Consider the following 19,540-nt stretch of genomic DNA (forward strand, 5'->3'; position numbering starts at 1 on the left):
ATGGTTCCAAGCCGTGTCCCTGGCGACCGGTTTGTCTCTTCCCACCATGACGGTTAAAACTATGGCGAAAAAGTGAAAGTGTTTTTACACTTCTACAGTTGTTTTTTTTACACAGATATTCCAATGTAAACCAAGACTGGACCGCACCAGCCTTGTAAATATACAACTATAAAAAAGTTGTGTGGAGTAAAGTTCTTCTGAAGTTTAGTTTGTCAGTTGTTAAATCAGGCTGCACGATTATAACTTAAGATTTTAGGATTTAAGGTAATTTAAAAATGCATTACAAAAGAAACAACCATAACCCCAAATCCTTTTTAAATGTAAATACGATTTTATTGGAAAAATATGTCATGCAGCATAGAATGAGTAGAAAATACCAGCTTATGCTAACCTCGCTAACCGTATTAAATCGTTAGCAAAAAGTATTTGGTACCATGTTTTGTAATATGAGCTATAATGTACTTTCGAAATGTAGTTTATATTATTATTAAACAACATTTATCTTGTGATATTCACGTCGTATCATTTTTTCAACTCTTAACTGTAAAAATATCTTATTTTAGAAAGCTAACGTGAGCTAACACATGCCAGTTATGTTTGTCGTACAACAATTACACGTGACACTTCTTAACATCACTACATAAAATATAGTTTGTGAGGCAAAAATGATTTAAATTTAGTACAACCACATTCAGCACAGGTGTTAGGACATCATCCTGCCAGGACAGCGGCTCGCCACACTCAGCAAACCAGTTTTGACTTTTTTCTGAGGGCTTTCTTACTTCTGGACTAGAGAAGTTTATATTTCTATTTAATTGACAGTGAATTTAATCATTCTGAACACCCCTGGACTGGAGCGAGCATCAAACGCAGACCCACTGTTGACACACCGTTTGCCTCGCTTGCAAAAAATCAATGATTTCAGAATTACTGCTTTATGCTTGACGTCAGTAAATGTCACGGGAGCCTGCACACAAAGCCCACAGGACCTGGTCACTGGGACCACTAGATTTTTTTTCCAGAAGCAAAAAACGTCTGCAGCAGATTTGCAGCAAACTTGTGGATGATTTGCAGCGAGATAATTACCTTTCCAGAAAATGTTGCCATAACTTTACCAGCTTAAAACAACAGTCTGGCTATAATGAGCAGTTTGCCACAACTGGGGAAAGACGCTCGACCAACTGTTTGCAGCAAGTTTGCCGCAAATTCATATTTCATGCAGTTTTTTATTTTTTTTTAATAGTATCTCAAGATTGATTTTGTCGGTGGCTCGGCAGCGACGCGGCGGTTGGAAGTGTCGCCTTGTGGGTTCAAATCTGGCAGTTGGCTGCGTTCCACATCCAGAAACATGTGTAGTAGGTTAAATGTTTATTCTAAGTTAGCCATAGGTGCTGGAGTGGTGAGCTTCTGGATGCAAAAACATACTCCGTGTTTAAAAAAAAAAGGCTTGATAAACAACCCGGAGCAAAAAGGGTTGTTACCTGACAGAGCTCAGCGGCGGGAGCTGGAGGCCGCGGACAATACAGCCATTGAAGCTTTCTCAGGCCCGTCCCGCTTTGGTATCCCCGTCGTCAGAGACACAAACCCACAGGTATTCACTGCTTTAGAGGCAGAGCTGCCTTCAAATGAATCAATGGAAAGAACATATGGAGAGACCTGCCATTTTCGGTCACCACACATTTCATTACAGGAGGCAGTGAAAGCTCCCTTTCTTCCGACAAACTGACCTCACTTAAACTCCGGGTGAGCGATATGTGTGGGGTTTGGTTGGTGAACCCTGAAAAAAAAGCCAGTTGCCAGGCCTGCTAGTGCACAAACCTCGTATTACTTCTACCTTTCTTTACTGCCGGTGTGTTATTTTCCTGGTTTTACTCATTTTTTAATAACCTTTGGCCATTTTAAGCTAATTTTTGCATCCCAAATTCATGACAATTTCTTTTGCTGTTGCAGGAAGGTCAGAAAATAGAGTCACGGTCATGTAAAAGAAGACTATTCAATTATCTGAGCGATCAAACACTCGACCTCATGTTTGTTCAATTCAGTTCAAAAATGAAAAGTTGGCAACCGAAAGATTTTGACTCCAAACATTTAAAGCTTTTGCTCGCCAGGCGTCCCCACGTTTCTCACTGAACAACACTCGAGGGAGATATTTTTATTTTATTCTTTCACTCCATTTTGTTATTTGGTTTTTTGTGTCATAACCACAAAAGAACGACTCATCTCCGCCCGGCGTGGAGCGCTTTTCATCCTGAAAATGCCCCTTAAATAAACAAACCACACCATGAAGCAATTACGGGTGTCATTAGACGAGAAGAGAAGAGAAGAGAAGAGAAGAGAAGAGAAGAGAAGAGAAGAGAAGGACCAACAATGCCCGGCTGTTTCCTACCACCGGCTCTTCTTCTGTGACCCGGTCTGAAAACGATCTCGGGCCACGACGCAGGAACACATACTGTACACCTACTGCTGAAGGCGAAGCAGCCTGAAGGTATAAGAGTAAACATCAAGCATGTGTGTGTGTGTGTCTTTGTGTGTGTGTGCGAGCCTGACTGTGTGTTTCTGTTACACAACGGGAGAGTTCTTCCCATCTGTGCCTCTTTGCAGCCCCCGCATCCCTGACCAATGAAGCGAGAAACGACAGCTCTGCCTTGCACTCTGCCTCCCTCAGTCTTCCTCACAACACCGACCCACTCTTCATTATTATCATCCGCCGCCCACCGAAAACACTCTCTCCACTCCTCTCCCCTTTTACTATCCTCTCTCTCTCTCTCTATTCTGGTTGGTGAAAAAAAAACAAAACACATACACAACGCCGGGGTGCAAAAATGACGTTCATTGTTATCCTCCGCTTCAGTGTCAACATCATGTCTGTCTGCCCTCAGCTTAAACCCCGAGCAGAAAACAAGACCACTCTGCAGGGTGTCCAATCAACATTTCACTTCTTATGCTTCAAATTCCAGATTATCCCGCTAAATGCATCGCTGTCTGCAGCATCATACCCCCCATCCTCCATCTCCAGCCCTGCTCTTCCGGCTCGCCTAACTTCCCACAGGGCTCATTGTTGTGGAAAAGATGATAAAACAAAAGAGGGCAGACAGTGCAGTGATAATCCTAAACATAGCAGCTGGAGAATTAGCTGGCCATTTGCTGGGGACTCGCTATCCGGGTTTGCTGCAAACTGCATACAACCTCACTAGTTGTTGGAGCTAATAATTTAGCAGCGATGGCTTTCCATCAGGGGAGGGAAAGGTAATTAAAAGGGAAGAGGTCTTCTGCTTTCACAGTGTTTCCCAAACCGGATGCCTGGAAAAGCAGTTTAGCTGATTCTTCCAGGGCCACGGTGTCAGTGGTTCTATTCAAATGAATGAATTATAGATGGACAGAGACCTGTTCACCGTTCAGGATATTTAGGCAATGAGCCGGATCGGGTTGCAAACCGGGCTGCAACCGCAAATGACAGTTATGTGTTCAGAAATGAACCGCACAGAGCAGAACATTAATAATATAAGGCACTCCTGTTGCATTAGCGGTGGCGTTATTGTGCAGGTAGACTTTCTCTCTCTCCCTTTATGTTTTCATAGACTCCACCTCTTCTCTAGTACTATCCATACTTCTCTCCCGTTTACTATCTATCCTCCCCTCTTTCCAGTTCATCCTGGCACCATCGCGGGCCCGTGATGCCAGCACCCTGCTGCCTGTCTGGTCAAGCAGGGCACCAGTCCCAAATCTGTTACAATACAGCGGGCGCTAAAACACTCCACAGCAGAGAAGAAAAAAAAAAAAACATCGACAGACAACACACCAAAATGTGTGCGACTGCTGCAAACCGCGCCTCGGTAAACAACCCTCCATGTCTAAAAAATGATATCAAATATTTGAACTACCCGAGCGGTGTTTGGTTTTGCTTCTTGTGACCTGGCACAAGGCTCCACGATGGAAATTTTACTGAGCAATTACAGTCAACTCCTAATTCTCAAAGCCTGGTCAACCAGCGCTCACGACTTCATCCCCGAGGCTGCTCATCTTATCTGTCGCTCTGCTACAGGTGCCGTGGCTCTAAAAGGCTGCTATTGAGCGGTTAGGCGAACTGCTCGCAATTGTTTGGAGGGATGAGAGTGGATTTCCTTTGTTCTGCTCCGCGCTAACAGCTGGTGAAAAGTTTCGGCTTGTGGCTCAGGGAAGAGTTTTCTGCTGTCATTGTTCAGAAAGACAGAGAGAGAGAGAGAGACAGGCCAGCAGGAAGACAGACACCTGTGATTTGAATTCCATACCAAGAGCCGCAGGAGTCGTCTGAGAAAGCCTAGACCTGTAGTTTCAACCCAGGCTGACCACATTTATTGTTCACCCACCCGACTGACATTCCAGGAATAAGCAGAGGTGGATCTTTCATCTGTCTCCCACGCAAGGCCATCCAAAGGACACACAGCGCTCACATGCACACACACACACACACAATGCGTGCTCACAGTATCAATCACTCCAAGCATTTGGCTGCTTTGTGGTTTTAAGAGGGAAGACAAATTATGTGAAGAAGGGTCTGAAAATGCAAAAGAAACAAATGCCAACATAATTCCAGCATGACTAAATTACACTCATTCACTCAGGCTCTCATTCATTTTTCTTTTTCCTTCCTCCACACACACACACACACGAGCAGGCCGGCTCGGTTTCTGTGCGTCTTCTTTGCACCGCAGCCCACCTGCCCTCCACCACAACACAGATTAGAGACTGCAGCCAACACTCACCTAAGTGGTCTCCATGGAAACTGTTGTCATGGGACGGTCTACCGTGGGGCAGGAGGTCATGATGGGCAGCAGGTGGCCAGATTTGGCCAGTCTTGCGAACACTCACAATAGTGGCCTCGGACATGACCACATGGCCTCCCTGCTGCCGGTGGTGGCGCTTCTGGGACTGCGGCGTCGGAGGGCTGCTGCTGTCGAAGGAGTGCTGGGAGTTCTGGGAGTTCTGGGACGGCGAGCGGCTCTTCTCTCTGAAGGGCCGACGGAAGGCCGTGGTGGGGCTGGGCGACACGTGGCTGGACTGGCCCGAGGAAAAGTCCTCCTCGCTGGACGTCAGGTTCTCGTTGGAGCTGCAGTCTGGCGTGTAGCCGCCGCCTCCGCCCACGTCCTCGAAGCTGCCTGGGGAGTAGGAGCGGCGTGGCCAGGTCAGGAGGTGGTCGTCACCTCCACCGTGGTCCCTCATGGTGACGCCACTCCCACTTCCACCACCCCCTCTTCCATCTCCACTGCCACCTTCACCCATCATCACCCCGCCGACATAGACACTGGAGTAGGCCTGGAACTCGGAGGGCTGCCACGGAGGGGGTGGAGGTTTGCCCCCGTTGGCTCTTCCTGAATGCCGCTGGTTGGGCTCCCCATCTTCGTATTCTGCATCATAGCCGCAGGTGCTCTCAGTGGATCGTCCTCGATACACCGGCCTGGCACGGAGCTCCCCTGCCACCGTCGCCAGATTACCTGGGAGGGAGTGTAGAGACCTCTTCCTCTCCATCTGCATGGCCTGGCTGCCCAGGGAGCTGATCTTGTCGGAGACGTCGCGGTCGTTGACCCTGACCAAACCCCTCTCGTGGTGGAATTCCATGTTGGTGTAGAAGGGTGGTGGCGGCGGCAGCGGCTGCTTCTCCTGGCCCTTCGCTACATCACCCGCGGAGTGAGAATTGGCCCGTTTGATCCTCTCAAAGTTGGATCTAAGAGCTGCCACGCCGAGTCCCATCCCCAGCTTGTCCTTGGGGTCAGACGGCAGGTCCTTGTCTGGGGGTGGGAGGGTGGGCCTGCGGGGCGACACGGTGACACCTCCTCTCTGCTTTGATGGCGAGAGGCCGTCCAGGTTGTCACAGGATGTTGACTCTGCTTGCTGGGGAACCTCAAAGGCCGACTCCAGGCCGTCGCCGTGGGAGGCTGACTTTCTGGCTGGCGGAGGCCTGGGTTTGGTCCTGCCAGTTCCATCTCCAAGAGGCTGGAAGCGGCTCCTATCCCCAGGAACCCCACTCACACCGCCATATCCTCCACTGCCACCTACTACAACACCAACTCCACCAGTCTCCTGCATGTGGGGCTGCTGGGATTGGGACTCTGCACCTTGTGTGGCCGCGGGGTCCATCCCCTCGTTGAGCGGCGTCTTCCTGAAGCCCCACCGCTGTTTGTCGTAGCTCTTCCTCTCTTTGGCCAGGAGGGTCTGCAGGTAGATCATGCGGAAGCGCTCCTTGTTCACCTCCTGCTCCAGGCGTCTAATGGATGCTTTGCACTTCTCCAGCTCCTGCTCGATGCCCCCGACCGATCGCAGCTCCATCTTGGGGGGTTCTGACTCAGGGAACTGTGCCTTCCACGCTTCAATGAATCCCACCGGCTCCACCATATTGTGCCTAATTTATTTCTGTGACCGGCCCTGGTTCACACACACAGGGGGGAACGATGCCAAGAGTGCACAGTTTGGCCCCCTTTTTAAAACAAAAAAAAATTGAGTCCAGTTTCCCACAGAATCCTTCTGGGCAACAATGGCCAAATCCAGTTAGAAAGCAGTGGCAGTGTTTAGACCAGGCCTTGAGGTAACCCGTTCACACACACACAGTCTAATTGCTGACACTTGTCGTGGGTTGCGCAGTCGCAACAATACATCCCATTCTGAACAAGAGAAACTGGCTGTTCAGTCAGAGGAAACCCGGGGAATGTGTGAGACATAAAAAGGAATAAAAAGCTGTGACAGAGCTCGTGTTGCTCGTGCATTATTCCAGAAAAGGCCACTTTAAGAATAAGGTTTTTAAAAAATCATCCTCGACACAATGACAGTAGGTCTTGGTGGGGGGAACACGGGTGGTCTGCTTCCCACAGAGAAAGGAGAAAGGGGAAAAAAAAAAAAAGTGTTTTAATCCAGCTCTGGTTTACTCACTGTCTGTGTCCACCATCCTCAGGCTCTGGTCACTCTGGTCCATTCATGTGGCTGTAATCCCAGGTGCTGCTGCTGCTGCTGCTGCTGCTCCGGACCAAGCGCCTTTGTACCAGCTGCGCTCAAGGAGAATGGATAAAAAAGCGCAAAACGCAGGCGACGACAACATCTGAGTTTCTCGGAGGACGGGATCGAGCGGCGGGATCCGGTGTGAAGTAAATGTAATTGTTTCGTTATCCCATTTTTTTTTCTCTTCCTCAAGATGTTGTTGGTTGTTTTTTTTTTTCAGCGTTTCCTTCCAGATTTATCCCGTTTCTTCGGCCGTGATGGTGCTGCTGTGTGCGCTCCCATCTCAGGCCAGCAACACTGGAGGGCTGCAAGAATGGGAGGGACCACAGTGACAGGGAGCCTGCTGGTTAAAGAGACAGAGCATGGATGCAAGTCTCCCCTTCACCTGATTGTTACTTTTATTTTCTGGAGGGTTAAAAAAAAAAATCAAACTTTTGCGCAAGCCTCACTATGATCCAAGAAGGGCTTGTGACGCATAATTGGCGCACGATGGAGACTCCAATCTCTGTCTCCAAATGTATCCAGAAACTATTACTCCCAGTATTCCCACTAGGATGTGTATTTATTTTTATGATTATTGACCACTAATAAAGATAATTTCATGATGTCACTGCTCTTAAGTTCCTACCTGACGAGCAGGTGAGCTTGTAAAAGTGTTGCTGGCATCTTTAACCAAACACTGCCACCCAGTGGAGTAAGAGGGTACAGAAATAAATGCACTTTTTTGGCGTTTGGTCTTTATTCCAGACACATTTTGTGGAAAAAGTAAATAATTTACCTCAAGATCTTAGTTTAGAGCATTATTAGTTTAACCTCTTAAGACCTGGTGTCACATTTTGGGTTATGTTACCACAGTAGTCATTTTTTTCAATTTTATTTTGTTTTTATGACTATTTTTAAAACATTTTATATATATTTTTTTGTATTTTCTTTCTATTTTTTATAATAAAAAAAATGCATATCAAACAAGAGCTCGGGTCTTAAGAGGTTCATTCTTTACGTCTTACTTCCAAACTCTTATTCAGACTCTTTGTGTGGCATTCCCTCCTTTATTTTTTTATATCTTGAAGGAAATACAGACATGCAGAGATGGAACAGTCTGTTGCACCTGGAGGTCGATCCACGCCTCTACTTCAATACTGTACCCTCTTTTTTTTATTATAAATTCCACCAATCGAGTCAGATCCATCGACTTTTCTCTGCACTGGGAATTAAACACAATAATTCTCATCTGACGTCACTTTTTACATCAACACAATGAAAAAAAGGAAAAGGACACAATTCAAATACTATATTATTTTATTTACCTGAAACCACAACCTCAGTAATGCATGTACAATCATTATTACTCCTCAATAATGATCGTCTTGTTGTTTTTTTTTTTACATAATGGTTAATATTGTTCTTCGACCAGGTGTCGTCGCTGAGGAGACTCTACGGGCCGCCTCACATTAGATCACAGTTTTACAGCAGTTGATAAAGATACAGAAGAATAATAATAATCAGAATAATAATGCAGAGGCAATAAGAAACAGAGCACTGTTGTATTGCAGGATTACCAATGAATCAGTGTCAGCCTGTTGTACTCATTGCAAAGGATTAATTCATGAAATTAAATGGATCAGTGAACAGCCTACAGTAGTTCAACTAATGGGGGGGAAAAGAAAATCTAAGTTTAAAAAAAAAAAAAGAAAAAAACTCAAGTGGAGCACAGTCAGTTCAGCATGAGTCACTGCTCCATGTCTAACGTTGTGCAAATTACCCAAAACCATTACAATAAAAACAGTGATTTCCCAATATCTATGATATATCCATCTTAAAACCATCTTAATATGTCATTTGAGTATTATACATTAGAATCTATAAATACAAATTGCAAAGCCTACGTACAGCTGAAACGCATGCATGGATGTTTTTTTGTACACTGATGTACATCTAAGACCATTCGACCCAGTGTTTTTAAAGATTCTCTAGGTGACAAGCTACCATGGAAGTAAGTTCTTCATGCAAGAGGGATCGTCGAGGGCGTTGAGAACTTCCCTGCACACAAAAACTGGAATAGTAGTGTCGTACTGATTTAGCATCTTCACACGGAGGTATAAGTGTGTGTGTGTGTGTGTGTGTGTGGTCATGTGTCGTCACGGGCACAAAGGAACCAGTCTAAGGCCCAACCCCTCTTTTTTTTTTTTTGTATACCCTTTCGGTATTTGGTGCTGTTACTGTGATGTCCTTTATGCCTGTGCAAGGGTACGTACTGCTGGTCATCATGGTGTCTGAGGTGTGTGAAGTCGGAGCGAGCGGCCAAGTTGGGACGTCTCCAACTTTTGAGGCCACTCTTAAAATTATACGAAGGTTTTATGAGAGCCAACCTGAAAGAGGGGGAGAGGAAAACAACGTCAGGACAAAACACTTAAAGACTGCAAGGTATAGTTTTATATATTGTACATCTTTCTATTATAAAAGTAGTGAATTTAAGCTTGTGTCAAAGGGGTGAAAAGATCAGCACACAGTGACGTTCACAATAGTGGCATGTGGAGTTTTCTCTATACCAGTGGTTCCCAAACTGGGGGTCGGGACCCTTATGGGGGTCCTAAGATAATTTCAGGGGGTCGCCAGATTATTGTAAAAATAAATAAAGCCTACATTTAGTTGGGCTGTCAAAATTAAAGTTGTATATGTGTTCCCACTCCTTTGTCAGACTTATTAATATTATTATTGCTTTTTTGCTCTTTTTCAAATTATTTTTTTTTGCTTTTATATTTTTTTTCCTTTCATTTGTTGGAAATAAATTCAATTAATTCAAAAGAAAATTAACGTGATTAACGTGTTAATGTAACAAGATCAATCTGTGGAATTAACACATTAAATTCTAACGCATTAATGCATGAATAACAAATTTAATACTGAAAAAATCGAATTGGGGGAGTCAGGAACAGACTTATGTTATCTTGGGGGTCGTGGCTCAAAAACTTTGAGAACCGCTGATCTATACAGCCCATGTTCACTTTCAGTAAATCCTAGAGAGCATCATTTCTTACAATGTTTTTTAACTTTAACAGCATAAAATAATCACATCTCTATTTCAGGGAATGTCTCTGAGAACTAGTTTTCTTTTCTGGTTTTGATTAACCAAATTAAATCTGTAGTAAAGCAGCATGTTGTAAATAAAACGAATGGATACTCACTCTAGTGACAGGGGGGCCAATGGAAGGCATTGGGGAAGAAAAGCACACAGTTGTTACGTGGAACACAAACACACAGTGCGAACAAACCCAGGCTTCTACCCAAAAAACATGCTTCAGACGGGGGGGCTGGGGGAGGAGGAGGGAGGTTTTCACACAAAAATTTCCATTCAAAAAAATATAGATGCTTCAGATTAGTGCAGTCGACTGGCTCTGATCCGACGAATGTTACGCCGCCACAAACCCTCTGAGTGTTAAAGCCCGGAAGAGTCGAATGTACACAAGGTCAGGCTGTGTATGTGTGTGTGTCGTGAGTATCTCCTGCCTGCCATGTTGTGCCAAGAAAACCAAAGCATTCATATGTCTGAAATGATCTGTATTCAAGTATTATATGAACATACAAAAAAAAACACTGGATATGAAGAATAACCACGGGCCTCCATCGTATTAAATAAAGACAGAAAACACTTGATTCAAAGGGTTTATGAGTGTATTTTCCTTGAAGTAAAAAAAACATTTTGGGTTGTTTATTTGCAATCCAAGTTCATTTGAAGTACTTGGTGGATTAGTATTTCTTTTTTTTTCTCTCTCTCTCTTTAAGATTTTGATGTTACTGTCCTTTGAATCAAACGCCATGGAGATGGTACAGCATCCCCACCCAGTTCTGTCTCCAGAGCAAAAAAAAAACCACCACAAATAAAGTTAATGAATGTCACAAATCAATACAAACAAAATATATCCTTAAAAATGTTAAGCGGGAAGGAAGATTTTGTTCTTTGTTTTCTGCACAAGCGAATAGGGGCACACCTCAGATGTTACGCTTTAGCAAGACCGTCGAGGAAAAGCATCTAGAGATGAGCAAAACAAAAATTTCTTTTATCGTATTGAGGTAGCTGTGCTCTGCCCAGTGCAGAAAAACTGACTTGTTTTCAATCAATAAAAAAAAAAAAAAAGAAAAACATCCATGTAGTTAATTTACGCTCTAACATGGGGGACATACACAATTAAATTAGAAATGAGAAACCACGTACAGTTCATGCTTGGTCACAGGACATGCGGCTGTTGTTTTATCAGGAATATTTTTTTTTCTTTTCTCTCTCTTGTTTTGTTTAAGCTGAGCATTCAAACGTTTCACTCCGAGTCCCAAACCTTTCCCCCCGTCCTCGTCTGCCACATGGAGCTTGTCCTCTCTGCAAGAGTTCTGAGTTTATACTGAAGACACAATGGTAAACATTTGAAAATAAATCAAGGCGGTATATGTCTAAGCCACGCTGGTCAAACAATTTACAAAGCCATTTTTAAAAAAAAAAGAAAAGAAAAAAAATAATAAAGTTGCATAAAATAGTGTTGAATCTCTGTACAGATCAAATCATTTCTGATATCTTAAATTTCCTTTTCATTACGAGGGAAGTTAAACAAAACAACGCTGCTGTTATTACTGTAGTGACATAGAAATTATATTCCAAACATCGTTAAAAATATGAACCTTAAAGGCAAATATTAACAAAGGAAACATGGCAACAGTATATTTTTCTTTCAAACCAGCAACCAGCAAGTCCACAGCTATGGGAGTGATGGTCTTCTGACACTCACGTTGAATTCCTCACCCATTCACAAATCCTAGCCCAACTTAAAACAGGTGACTTCTTAATGTTAACATTTTTTGATAGTATTCGTTACGTTTCATGTGTTAAAGTTGGTCCTTCTCGTACGCACGCGGTCGGCACGCACAGGCACACACACTAACTCTACAAACGCGCGCACACACGCTAACTATGCACATTTAGGAAGGCAGAGAGAGAAGAGGGAGGAGGAGGAGAGGAAAGAGGGAAGTGATGGCAGTGGGTGGGGAATGGAAAAGTCGAGGTTGTGCTCAAGTCAGTCAGGACATGAACATGTCGGCCATGTTAGTGTCGGTGCTGTAGATCCAGAGGACCAAGGGGAGGGAAATGGCCACGAAGGGCCAGGAGATGCCCTCCAAACATGCAGACAGGGAGCAGCTTTTGGAGCCGGCAGGCTTCTCCAATTCTTTACCAGGCTCCAGGTAGTTCCTGGCAGCAAACTTCAGCATTTCGTCCAGTAGAATGACGGGTAGTGAGATCTTGAGCACCATTAACCACTGTGTCAGATTCAGAGGGGTGATCTGGAAGATGATCTGGAAAGAAACACACAAGACTGATCAGGCTGCAGCTCAGGTGATGTTCCAACAGCATCAGCTCTTTGGTGCCGTAGATACGACAGCAGAATGAATCATTTTAATATCATAACAATGCTGATTTAGTGTCATTCTTTTGCCCCGTGTGACTCAGAGCACCACATTCTATGTCAAAGTGAAAAATCTTTCTCACTGGAAGAGGCTCCACATAGAGGATGAGGAAGTGAAGGGACATGGAGAGGCAGATGGCTCCCAGCAGCCACACATTCTCCCAGGGAGGCATCCGCAGCAGCGACTGGTTCTCTGACACACTGAGACGCCACAAAGACAAACAGACAAGCTTGTTAAAAAGCCACACACTGACTTCAGAGACCTTCAAACAAAAAGCACAACACTGGTGAGTGAATACCAAAGAGGAGATTAAGATCAGGAAAATGCAATTATTAAAAACTGATGCCTCGTTCAAACTAACCTGTTGAGGGCATTGCACATCTCGATGGTGACCAGAACAGACAGGGCCATGGTCATGGGGTAAGGAGACTCAAACACCTTACAGTCCAAGTTTTCGTAGTCAGGATTTTCTGGACCACATTGCAGGAAGTGGCTCTATAAGGGGTGGTACAAATACAGGTTTAAGCAAAAAAAAACAAAAAACAATTGATTTGTGAGGTGAAGGAACTGAATTAGCATGAGAGTAGTAGTTAAGCTCTACCAGCTGGTAGAAGGTGATCCTCGGCCCATCCTCAGCAGCAACAAACCACCAAGCAGCAGCACCCACAGTGGCAGCACCGACGTAACCTTGTTATCAAACAAAAGAGTCGTCATTAAGACACGCTGACGGTGACACGGACGCCCGCTGGCTTACATCTGAGTAGAAGGAAGCAGCAGTTATATGAACATTTTTGTTGATAAAGCACAAAATGTCTACTTCCACAACATTAGCGATGCTATGCTAGCTTTGGCTGTGACTTCGTGACACAGCCTGCACAGACAACAAGAATATCAGCGGGCATTGTTCTGAAAGTCCTTGCAACACAGTGTAATGAATAGACATAGACACAGCATGTACGCCTACTCAGTCAGAATGCATTCCCCTCCACAATATTTATGTCCCCACTTACATCCAATGGCTAGGTATCTGAAGAAGAGCCACCCAGAGATGAGGGGCTCACGAGCGTTGCGTGGAGGCTTGTTCATGATGTCCAGGTCCGGTGGGTTGAAGCCTAAAGCGGTGGCGGGCAAACCATCGGTCACCAGGTTGACCCAAAGCAGCTGAACCGGGATGAGAGCTTCAGGGAAGCCCAGAGCTGCGGTCAGGAAGATGCTACGAAAAGGAAGCACAACAATGAGTGTGACAAAGCAGAAAACTGTGTGCTGTGCAGTGATCACATCTGTGTGTGTTTCTATAAACCAGCTATCCTTACCAGACAACTTCGCCCACATTTGAGGAGATGAGGTATCTGATGAACTGCTTCATGTTGTTATAAATAGCTCTGCCTTCCTCGACTGCGGCTACGATGGTGGAAAAGTTGTCGTCAGCCAACACCATCTCAGAGGCGGTCTTGGCCACAGCTGTGCCTGAACCCATGGCAATGCCAATCTCAGCCTTTTTGAGAGCGGGGGCGTCGTTCACTCCATCACCAGTCTGACATGAGGGTGAAATCAGGACAAGCAATCACTCAGTGTTTCACAGTCTGTGATAAACTAGCCACCTTCAATTTGATCTGATGTTCTCTGCTTAAACCCAAAGAAGATAACAGCAGAGGATAACACCACCGTACGCACAATAACACTCATCTGTACCAGAAAAAAATGGAATGTTTAATGCTATTATGTATGACCGAGGCGTAAACTTTCTCCTCACCATAGCTGTAATCTCATCATACGACTGCAGATACTCGACAATCTTGGATTTGTGTGACGGCTCGACGCGAGCGAAGCAGCGGGCCTTGACCACCGCGTCTCTCTGTACAGCAGGTGACAGATCGTCAAACTCTCTGCCGGTGAAAGCCATGGTGGAAACGTCGTCGTCTTCTCCGAAAATGCCAATACGTCTACAAATAGCCACCGCCGTGCCTGGAATAGAAACGAGAGCACAACGTTTACATCCACAGGAGTCCTTAAACGCAAGTAATGTTCCTGTTTAAGTCGTGATCTAATCTTCTCTGTTGTGCTTGAACACTGATGAAACTATAATCTGTGCCAGTTTATTTTTCTCTCTTTCTCTCTACATACCCTTGTTGTCTCCAGTGATCATAATTACTCGGATGCCTGCGAGACGGCAGAGCCTAATGGAGGCCGCCACCTCTGCCCTGGGAGGATCCAGCATTCCCACACAGCCCACAAATGTCAGATCAGTCTGAATGATAAAATAAACACAAGTTATCAAAAGCCACAGCGCATTAGGCAACGAAAAACGCAGCAAAAGCTTCAGGGAGAACCCAGCGAGCTTATCCATGTGTCCCAGTCCTCACCTCGTACTCAATAAAGCGAGAGGAGTCCTCCAACACCAGATCATCTTTGCTCATGGGGTTATCTCGGGTGGCCAAAGCCAAACAGCGCAGGGTGTCTCTGCCGGTTCCGTACTCTCTGATAACAGACATCAGCTTTTCCTTGATACCGGGAGTCAAGGGCACCTTGTTGCTGCCAACTCGGATGTGTGTGCACCTGTCAATCACGCCCTCGGGGGCACCCTAAAAACAGACACCGATAAGAGGAAGAGAAAGGAGCATGCAGTTGTAAGATAAATATTTGGATTAATTTATTAAATGTCACCGCCTCAGGTGTGAAGCTCAGCGTGTGCGATTCTCACCTTGACAAACATCTTGCCGACAGAGGAGCGAGCTTTATTAGGAGTGCAGTACACAGACATGGACTTCCTGTCTCTGGAAAACTCCAACGTAAACTCTTTCTTCATCAGCTGCTTGATGACCTAAATACAGGATGAAAACAACTGCAATAAGGAACTCATTCTTTTTTCAATGACGAAATGAAAACTTTAGAAGCATTTCTGTATTTAGGGTTACACTAACGTATTTGAATAAAGCATAGAAAAGCTAGGAATTGATTTGACAGAGTTACGTACAGAATTACAGGCGTTGGCTCGCTCGATCTTGGACAGGCCTTTAACGTCTGTGTCGAACACGTTCATCTTCTCCACCAGGCACGTGAGCGCCGTCTCTGTGGCCTCGCCCACCTTCTCGTACACACCTTTGGTCTGGATTGACACGAGCAGAGATGAATGATAAGGTCAGTCATTGTCATCAGAAAATCCCATCAGGGGGCGCTCACAGGAGTAAGAACCAATTAACACCGCCGACCTCGTTGTAGTCCAGTGAGGAATCGTTACAGAGAGCACAGATAGAGGCCAGCTCCACCAAGGCGTCGTACTGGGAACATCTGACAGCTTTGCCATCTTGGAACCTAAACAAATCAAAGAGGGAGGAAGGGATGAGCTGGTGAGGCAGCTGTGCAGATTTTAAGGGAAAAAACAAGACAAGCACCCATTTCTACACAAATGCTTCTGATTTATCGTGATAAAAATGCACTCATTTAATGTTCCAGCACACTGGATACTCACACTTCTCCATCTGGGGCGTATGTGGAGCCGGTAACAGTGAATTCCTTTAATGAACAGTGATCTCCTTCTGCCCGATCGATGATAAACATCTGGAAATCGCAGAGACAAACCGTTAGTGCTTGATTCTCACACAGCACGTCTATTACCGGTGGGTAAGTGCCACGTGAATGACGGCTGAATCAATAATTCTAAGCAAGGTGGTAAATGCTGGATCCATTTCATTATTTAAAAATGTAATGAGTTATAGTGCAGAGGGAAGCTGAGAGGCTGGTGCACACGGCGTCCAGCAGGGGGCAGCACACTACAATAAACCTGACAAAAACCCCTTCATATTTATGAGTCCACCCTAACATAGAACAGGTTACAATAAGGAAACGCTGAGCCAAAGCAGACGCTGAGCACGGTGGTGGGGAGGCTCCATAAATGTCAGGATTCCACTGAGTGCAGTCAGACCACATGAATACACCCCATCAGAAAGTGACTCAGAATCTGTAGAAATACTCGAGAATTCAAACCTTTGGATGGGAAAAGTCACTGCACTGTCATGTTTACTCAGCGCCATCATAAACTTGGTCTAGAAAGTTATTTTTAATTTGAGATGTACAAAGCAGATTTTGTTGATTAAATATGAAAAAGATAAAGCATGTTGTACAATGATGGAGATAAATGGAACCAAGACATAGCCGAACAAGCGAGAGGGAGGAACAGAGGTTTTGAGTGACAGAACACCAGAACTGTTAACATCGATATCACAACCATGCTGCCATTCATACACAACACAGTGTTCAATCCAAGGCACCACATCTGTCCTACACAGAGGGGCAGAACAGACATGCACAAAGGATGAAAACAGAAATATTCTAATAAAATGATGAGCTGGCATTACGGCGACACTCCCCTCAGGCACCAGCAAGACCACAAAAAGCAGTGATGTCAGTGGCAGTCCTTTCCAAAACACAAGAGCAAGTCAAAGAAACTGAATTGAATAACAACGCTCATTCACCCAGGGCAACTAATTTTAGTCGTGCCCTATTTGGACAGGGGGCATCTTGGATGCTGCAGATGCCTCAAATGCATCAAACAGCCAGAAATGACATCCTCCAGCCACTGAGTAAAAGGTCTGAAAAATTGCTCAACATAGGTTTCACTTGCAGAAAGCTGTGCGGGATGGGCAACGGATGAAAAGATAGAGAGACAGCAGAAAGAGACACAAGGTCAGTTATGCAACTCTACTGGTTTTGCTGCAAATGACTAACTACTGCATACTGATCAGCATGCTGCTTGAATAGGGGGTGGGGGCTGAAGAAAAGCATTGAAAAAGATGGAGAGATGGAAAAATACGCAGGAATATATGTTTGTTAGACAAGAATAGACAGTGACTAGTGAATCAATACAGCATGATCATAGCAGGGATCATAACACATACATACTTCTGCCTGTATACAACCCTAAGCCTTCATTATTTGTTGTAAGTCATTCAGTCTAAACACTGTTCACTGCTACTAAAGGAGGATATGCACAGCCATACACTGCCTGCAACACAAGGTGCTGCTGACACAATGTGAACGCTATCGTCACGATTCACATAATTTGCAACTGGATACATTTTGGGACCTAAAAATGAGGTCACAGTGTAGTATATGCAAGGAAAGCTAGCTTTAAGAGAAGCTTCCCTGAATGTAATCACTAGGAATCACATCTGTTTAATGCTAAAGGTACGCCACTTAAGATTTTCACTGAAGCAATCCCTCTCTAAAGCCTCAAAATACCAAAATCACTCCCTTCAGATGCCCATCCACAATTAACTTTTAATCCAGTGAGCTCAGCCAGTCAGACGCTCTGAGCACATCCTATTCATCATATTTAGCAGGCAGGAATATTTAGCGAGTATTCCTCAGTGTGGTGTATATACGAGAGCCGAGTGGTCTGAAGTTGTCTTTACGCTGTGTATATATGAACACAAGTGGTGATGATGCATAACAGACACACCTCAGTCTCATTCATGGGTTTGGTTGTGATCCCTGATGGTCTTTGTCGGACTTTTTTTTAGTTTTTTTAATGCTGTGCCATATAATTACATCACTTCTGGTATGCCTGTTTAATCTGATCAGATTAATTAACCATGTCTTTAATCTCTAAGCTGCATGTGAAGAATGTAAATAGCTTACTGTTGAAGGTTAATGAGCTGATTTTAATCACTTTCAAGATTGGCAATTACCTTGTGGCACAAGTATAGGAAATAACAGCATAAATATAGGATTTCTGATAAACAGTTGAATCAAATGCATCGAATTAAAATTTAAAAAAAACCCAACAAACTCTAAACAGCCAGCTAGAACTCACTACAACCCATCATGAGAAGGATCAGACAGACCCAGCTGACAAAACGTCCAAACCGTCTTTTCAGCTGAAATGTTCTTTAACACGCTTCTTTATCATTTTATGTTTTTATTTATATGAACATTTGTCTCTTTCTAAAAGCGGACCTCTGATGGGCTTCCCCACAGAGCATGACTGCCAAAGAGGCTGGCCTCTTCAAAAACCAGTTTAAAATTCCCTCGCGTCCCAAAAATGGTGGCGTGAAGAAAATAAATACATGAAATCCCCTCAAACAATCCACCAGCAATCGTTCTATTAAGAACCGCCGCCCGCTGTTCTCTTACCCTGCACACAGACATCTGATTGGTGGTCAGCGTGCCAGTTTTGTCAGAGCAGATGACAGATGTGCAGCCGAGGGTCTCCACGGAGGGCAAGCTGCGGACAATCGCGTTCTTCTTGGCCATGCGCCGCGTTCCTAAAGCCAGGCAGGTAGTGATGACAGCAGGCAGACCTGGAGAGGAGCAGCAACAAGCCCACAAAGGGAAAGAGGATTATTAAGACTTATGGGAGGAGATGAACAATTCCAGAAAGAGATGTAGACTGCCATTTATATTATTTACTCAAGTGATAAAAAAAAAAAAAAACCCTGTCTTTGTCCCCATATCATCAGTATTGAAAGACAGCCTATATTCCCGCATTTTCCACTGGAGCCTCTCAGAGCAACAAGCATATCAAGGACACGGCTGTCTTTGTGTAGCTCCCCAACCTACCCTCAGGAATTGCAGCCACTGCCAGAGCCACGGCTATCTTGAAGTAATAGACGGCGCCTCGGATCCAGGAGCCTCCGTGGACGGGATCGTTGAAGTGTCCGATGTTGATGATCCACACGGCGATGCAGATCAGTGAGATCACCTTGAATTAAACATTATGCAAAGATCATATTAATATCATTTAATCATAAATGCATCAACAATATACATTTTGATAAAGCAGAAATAGCTGATTTCTTTATTTGATACAAAAGGGGGGAAAAAAACTAATGTAACTTGACTAACCTTGGACAGCTGCTGCCCAAACTCATCCAGTTTCTGCTGCAGTGGCGTGCGCTCCTGTTCTGTTGATGCCATCTCATCCCTGATTTTGCCAATCTCAGTGTTGCCAGCTGTGGCCACGACCACGCCGACGGCCTTACCAGCAGCAATGTTGGTACCCTGTGGAGTTGGAGCAGCGAGGGAAAAAAAAAGAAAGAAAAAAAACCATTATGCATCAGGCTTCTGGGCAAACAGGTAAAACTAGTTCAACAACAACTCTGAGACATGTATGAGGCACAAAGACGCG

At 44.7% G+C, this 19,540-nt stretch overlaps 2 protein-coding genes across 4 annotated transcripts in view; both read right to left on the bottom strand.

The window, feature by feature from the left end:
- LOC103365010 (breakpoint cluster region protein-like) overlaps nt 1-7,218 on the bottom strand; it is a 117,422-nt gene extending 110,204 nt beyond the window's left edge. The window contains exon 1 of the mRNA XM_008292331.1: nt 4,743-7,218. Within this exon, the coding sequence (XP_008290553.1) occupies nt 4,743-6,369 (1,627 nt within the window). The 5' untranslated portion in view covers nt 6,370-7,218. The remainder of the gene's footprint in view (nt 1-4,742) is intronic.
- A 1,029-nt stretch (nt 7,219-8,247) lies between these two features.
- The window catches only part of LOC103365013 (sarcoplasmic/endoplasmic reticulum calcium ATPase 2), a 40,058-nt gene continuing 28,765 nt past the window's right edge, over nt 8,248-19,540 (bottom strand). For 2 of the 3 annotated variants that reach the window (XM_008292340.1, XM_008292338.1), the window contains 16 exons: nt 19,258-19,413; nt 18,973-19,114; nt 18,547-18,713; nt 15,884-15,972; nt 15,624-15,726; nt 15,389-15,520; nt 15,116-15,235; nt 14,778-14,996; nt 14,539-14,662; nt 14,168-14,379; nt 13,728-13,948; nt 13,425-13,627; nt 13,016-13,101; nt 12,776-12,909; nt 12,497-12,614; nt 10,504-12,303 (listed from right to left, as the gene is read on the bottom strand). In XM_008292340.1, the coding sequence (XP_008290562.1) occupies nt 12,031-12,303; nt 12,497-12,614; nt 12,776-12,909; nt 13,016-13,101; nt 13,425-13,627; nt 13,728-13,948; nt 14,168-14,379; nt 14,539-14,662; nt 14,778-14,996; nt 15,116-15,235; nt 15,389-15,520; nt 15,624-15,726; nt 15,884-15,972; nt 18,547-18,713; nt 18,973-19,114; nt 19,258-19,413 (2,499 nt within the window). In that variant the 3' untranslated portion in view covers nt 10,504-12,030. Of the gene's footprint in view, nt 9,336-10,503; nt 12,304-12,496; nt 12,615-12,775; nt 12,910-13,015; nt 13,102-13,424; nt 13,628-13,727; nt 13,949-14,167; nt 14,380-14,538; nt 14,663-14,777; nt 14,997-15,115; nt 15,236-15,388; nt 15,521-15,623; nt 15,727-15,883; nt 15,973-18,546; nt 18,714-18,972; nt 19,115-19,257; nt 19,414-19,540 lie in introns of those variants that run through there. The other variant, XM_008292339.1, reaches the window with a different exon arrangement.

This window comes from Stegastes partitus, unplaced genomic scaffold (genome assembly GCF_000690725.1).
Source record: "Stegastes partitus isolate 25-593 unplaced genomic scaffold, Stegastes_partitus-1.0.2 Scaffold803, whole genome shotgun sequence".
NCBI classification, from domain to species: domain Eukaryota; kingdom Metazoa; phylum Chordata; class Actinopteri; family Pomacentridae; genus Stegastes; species Stegastes partitus.